Source organism: Perkinsus marinus, assembly GCF_000006405.1.
Source record: "Perkinsus marinus ATCC 50983 genomic scaffold scf_1104296965964, whole genome shotgun sequence".
Taxonomy (NCBI): domain Eukaryota; phylum Perkinsozoa; order Perkinsida; family Perkinsidae; genus Perkinsus; species Perkinsus marinus.
Genome location: NW_003204134.1, coordinates 161,709 through 167,486, shown reverse-complemented (window position 1 = coordinate 167,486; position 5,778 = coordinate 161,709). Strand labels below are relative to the sequence as shown.

The 5,778-nt window shown below is 46.5% G+C and overlaps 1 protein-coding gene across 1 annotated transcript; it reads right to left on the bottom strand.

The window, feature by feature from the left end:
• Positions 1-846: 846 nt before the first annotated feature.
• On the bottom strand, positions 847-2,583 carry Pmar_PMAR028535 (hypothetical protein; the record flags this gene model as incomplete). The annotated part of the gene is made up of 9 exons (XM_002769392.1): positions 847-983; positions 1,217-1,316; positions 1,363-1,483; positions 1,530-1,669; positions 1,718-1,838; positions 1,875-2,064; positions 2,124-2,231; positions 2,277-2,386; positions 2,430-2,583. Coding segments are annotated over 9 exons (1,181 nt in total), but the record flags the coding sequence as incomplete, so codon positions are not given.
• Positions 2,584-5,778: the final 3,195 nt, after the last annotated feature.

The following is a 5,778-nucleotide window of genomic DNA, read 5'->3' as shown; positions in this document are numbered from 1 at the left end:
ATGCTGATGCATTAAGTCGCCCCGTTAACCAATGGGAATATGTTGTACAGAAAAAGACTAATTCGATAGTTGGTGATGCTTATTGATTGAAGTAGTTCTCTTCATTATAAAAACCTCTTTGTTGATGTGGAGTTGGGAGTGGGATATGATACACCAATGTTCTCATAGTAATCGACGGCTGCGGCCTCACTCAATTTTTATAATGAAAGTATCCCTTCCCTTGATAGTATATGAACGAAACATGTATAGTATGATCACATGAGATAACATCGATGATTGAGTCAATTCATTGTCCATGTTCCGTGCTGGCTGAATGCCGGATGTTACACACTTTGCATAAATATGTGGCATTCCCCCTATAGCCTGACATAGCCCCCATTTACACCAATCGAGATGAGGGCTACATTTTGCTACCGTTGACGTCCATGAAGTCTCTGACCCTATTGGCAGGATTGCCGCTCCTCGGGTTGGACAGGATACTTTGTATAAGTCTGTTGTAACGATCTGGATATGGATAGACATAGTACTTTCTCTGGTAAAAGCTCCTACCCATTCGGCTACGCCCCTCAAGGATAGGTTCCACGTGGAGTGTATCCGATTCGAGTACCTAGCAGTTGACAAGATAGTCACGACAAAGGAGAAAGGGGGCACGTACCACATCCGCTCCTACAGACACAACCTCCTCAGCAGTATCCGGTGTCTTATCATCGTGATGTACAGGCCTCAACAGGTCCATCAAAATGGTAACATCACTCTTCCTGCGGCTTCGTGGATTCTGCTTATTCCCTTCCGTAACAGCCCTATGAATACCCCGATACGCTCGACGTGGAGACCTCGAATACCTACTCGTGTTTCCGCAACGACTGGCTTAATTGGGTAGAGAAAGCAGAGCGGAATCGGGCTGTGCTAAGGCGATGCCCCGCTCCTCGGCGTCCCTTAGACGAGCTGAAAGGGTGGTCAGGAGGAGGTACCATGTTAAGGACCTGCCGGAGCATTGATGCTTCCCCCCCATCTGGGACCTTCGATACCGCTCTCGCTGAGGAAGCTCCGCTGGGAACCTCATCATCGTCTTGTGTCAAATACTGAGGAGGCTCGTGGCTGCGATTGTCTGTTATCAGCGCCAGTCGATCTCGTCCTGTAAGGGAAGGTGGTGGATACAAAGCTGTATATTGATACCTAGTTTGGTAACCATCTGCAGACCTGTTACTGAGCTCACATCACGCAAGGTGGTCATCCCAGTCGAGAGGGTTGACGGTACATTGGTGGACCCTCCACTTGGCCATCGTTTCGTCATATTCTGGACGTTCTCAATATGCCTAATGATAATGATTACAGTCTGTATGAAGAGATGTGTCCACTCACCTGTCAGAAGGCTTCTGCAGCTGACAACCTCCCGTCTTAGATTCACGAAAGACCGTCTCGAATTGTGACCAATCCGGATCGCTATCGATTGCCGAGTCTGTTGTCGAGGTAGAAGGAGAGTCTGAGGACATCGTCACTATATCGGAAATGACAATAAGCCACCCTACCTGGATGCCTCTTAGTGCTCTCACGCTCCTCCTCCTCCTCCCCCTCCGATATGAGACCGAGATGTTCTAGTCCCTTGCGGATGAAGCATAGATCGGGCTTGAAGGCATTGGTACGATTGAGCCTTGCTAATCCTGCCAACCTACTAGTAGGAGTAGTAGTTAGAGTTGTGTTGGTGATAATCCCTCACCGATGTCGCATGGTTTTGCGTTGCTTCTGCCGTGCATGTCGTTCATTGATCCCTTTTACTATGGCTGCATGAGGGGTACCCTGGGGTACGAGCCATCGCATTGATACAGCACCTGCTAGTGCTGCGAGAAGTAATAGTTGTAGGTGAACATTACTACCTGGTATAAGGTGATCTAGTAAACTGAGTGTATGATCATCATCTGTGGCTTGCTTCAAACCTCTGAGGAGTTCTTCACTGTTCACCAAGGCATATGTATTATAAGGTAGTCCATCCAAGCACTGCTGGCGGCCCTCTAGCGAGAAGAAGTCCGTCTGTGTAGTCCGATTGAGGTGCCGCATGAGTGCCACCTATCAAGATGGTTCTCTTTACCATTGTAGCCAGCCGTAATGCTGCTGCTGCTGCTTACGAAAACCCTGTTGCATTGCTGCCTATCGACTTCGGCAATAACAGAGTCCCCACCATCAGTGACTTGAGTACCTCCTTCTAGTGCAGCACCAGCGCATCGTCTATGGACCTTCAAAGACGACTACTATCATCATGCTATATTGATATACCTTACACAGGCAGCCACGCTCGTCGCGTTCTTCACAAGAGCATATAGTTGCTTCACATAGAGGCACCGATCATCGTCATCATCATGTATATCAACCAGCATTCGCAGCTTATCATCTACGATGCATCATCCTATAGTCAGCAATAGTCCAACTACTACCTTTGTCGGTATCAATACTGGTCAATAGCGTAAGACATGTTAGAAGCCTCATAAAGTCTACTCGTAGGCCTATAACCATGTCGTGCTGCTCCTCAACATCCATCATCCTAGGGCTGTTCCTGTTGTTGTTGTTGTTGCTGCTGCTGTTCTTCATTCCACAGATACTACACCTTGCATTGCAGCCACGAGCAAGTACAAATATTGCTCGAAGTAGAGGTTTCTCGTGCCTACAAAGCGGTAGTATCACTACAGTCTATCACCCTCTTACAATTACCTGCAGAATATGCCAAGCTCTCCACAAGTGGTAGAAAAGGTAGAGTATGAGAGGCAGCATGGCACATCATTCAATCGATCGAGATGCGACTGCTTGAGAATCTGTATTCTAGAATCATAAGCCTTGTAGGGTTAATCGTAGATATACCTTCTGGGTCAGTATGGGTCGAAGTTGGTTTATGACGAGGGTCTGTGTTATCTTGTCATTGAATGTTTGAACCTATCAATCTCAGCATTGATGATGACGGCACGAGGTAGTGATACCAAGAATGCCTTGTTCCTCGGGCAGCCATTCAAGATAATCTCTATGAATACTCCACACCATGCCTTAGCTCTCCGACGATTAAGCTCAAGCATCTTCATCGGTGTTAGTATCGTGTTACCCAGAGTATGGGCTATGAGTACCTATGCTACAATGCTAGGTCACTAGAGTTTATAGTTATCATCACTGTTTGGAAGGTTTCCAATGTCATACATTTCTCACCCTTACTTGCTGTCCGGAATAGGCTCCTAAGAAGTTAATAGGTACAGTAAATAGTGTGTCCCTTCTCACCTTGCCATACGTTCGCTCAATTGGATTCCCACACTACGGAGGATACGATGCAAATCCATATACACCATCGTAATAGATGATGATCTTTTCTTGCCATTTGTATGCCGTAGCTTGAGAGCTGGTGCACCCAATGATCCATGATTGAAGATAAGAGTGTCCTTAAGAGTAGCCCATAGACGTCCGATCAGCTCGGTGTTATCCCTCCTGTATTGTGTCTGATACTACGCTATATATGTTCATCTCGGTACTACTCCCATTACCTTCAATGCTTTATTTAGCTCCTTCACTCGTTGTTGCAATACCCTAGCTTGGTCATCTCTCTCTGAGTTCTCAACACTCACCGCCCTCACTGATATCCGTCGTGTATCGGTAGTCATTGTCGGTCACTAATGCTCAATAGCAGCCTGCTATTGCTGCTGCTATCACCACATAAGCTCATAACACTATCAGATACTTCCTGTCGCTACTTATGACAGAACTCAAACAGCAGTGGTGTGTAGAAGCACAGATTTATGAGGAGAGGCTTATCACATGTCCGGACTGTGATCATTTAGAATCATCACTTGACATAATGGAATGACATGTGGGTCGGATGTGGGTGTCGTATGCAATGGAAGAGTGAGGCCTGAATTGTCGATGCTATAACAACATTTGACCCCAGCAATAATGGTTGTCGTAGTCTTGTAAGTAGTTTGTTATTGTGTCATGATAGGTAGATAATAATCATTATCAATAATCTCCTAGTGTTCCAGCTTCCGAGCCTGTACACGCATCTTATCCTCCTCACCCATATGCTCTAGTTTCTCAGAATTACCACTAGCCCCAGATAACACCTGTACACCATAGTACCACACGCTGGATGCTCCCACTCACTTCGTCATTATCTCCAACTGTTTGGTTGAGATATTCATCATCCGATCCAACATCACTGATGGTCGGTGTTGATATCCCGTAGAGGCCTATAATAGTCGCCAACGATGGAGTACTACTGTACCTCTCGTCATTAGCCATCCAAGCTTACCCAGATCATGACGTCTATGGCCGGCAACTTGTACCTATGGACCAGTAGTGGTTGGTAATGTGGATGGAGGCAGTGGGCATTGACCGCGTAGACCAACCGATGGTGTCATCTGATCATCTCCCCTTGGTCTAGGCGGGGGACTGGTCTCTGCCTCATTTGTATTATAGTCATGCTCTGTCAGCACCGGAGAGATCGAGGTTGCAGCTCTTGTTGTCCCTTATCTCATAATCGAGTGTTGGGCTATTATAACTTAAATGAGGGCATCAGTGGCCCCCTCATTATTGCTGAGGTGTGGATGAAGGATTCCTTTTATGGCGCAGCAGGGGGTTAGGAAGAGTTTGACCATTTGCTGACCTGACGATGGATATACGTCCACACGTACAAGGGAGGGGGATAGGATACATATAGTCGGGTATTGCTCTTCCCGATCTGATGATAATTCCTGGTACTGGGCGGACGCATAAATCTCGGACATAGCTAAGGAACAGCATGTACCACCTAACCCGGGCTGCTCCATTGACAACAGTAACATCATCATGATCCAAGAACATCGATGAGCATACAGCAAGGATCATTGCAGGAGGAATGTGGGAGCATGAGAGTCGTATACTGCCACTGAATGATCGGAAGCGGTAATGATCAGTATGAGAAATGCCTCCTCTCGTTATTGAGTATATTATACCTAGAAGCCTCGTTACCGGTCTAAGCAGGGCCTGACGACTACCCTCTCCTACTTGACACTGCTGTTGGTTATAGTTAGCCTGGGTTGCATATAATAGGGGTCACAGCGAGTAAGCTTATCCTGAAAACTGTCGATATCATAGAGCACCATGATAGTGACTTACCATCTTCGAGAAGTGATTGTTGTACCGGGTGATACCGAAGTCGGAACATTCCAGTCTATTGCAGCTATGATACCCTTGCTGTTTACCTACTATCCAAGGTGAATCCCCATATGGAGCGTATTCTCACCCAGTTGTCTCCCGATAGCACTGGTTTCTCTATCCATCGCATAAGTGCTAGCTGTTTTACAGTGGGCGAAGGTGGCTGATTCACAGTGTAGTTGGTCTACACTTACACTCCGTCGCACTCTATGATTCCCTAGTCTTGCCTAAATACATCTCCTTACTATATCCAACAAGGGAGGAGTGACCTGAGGGCCTCTGGTCGGCTTCTGATGACATGCTGCTTTTTGCTCATACTCCTCCTTAGTCACCACATTCGATGGTGTATGCTTACCTACATATACATGATGTGGGTAAGGCTACAGGTATAGCTCACCACAGACTATCTTATGTCGATTATCATCATTCAATGAGGGTCTCATCTCTGGTGTTGGTGGGCTGAGAACGCATGTGCATTGTAGAGTATGTAGGGATGAATATGGATACCGAAGATGTCTTCTATTCATCTGGTAGTGCGCATAGCATTGTGGGAAGGCAGAGTGTAAGATGTGATTATCCATCCTGCGTTGTAGTCGTAAATCGCTGTTCCTATGGGAT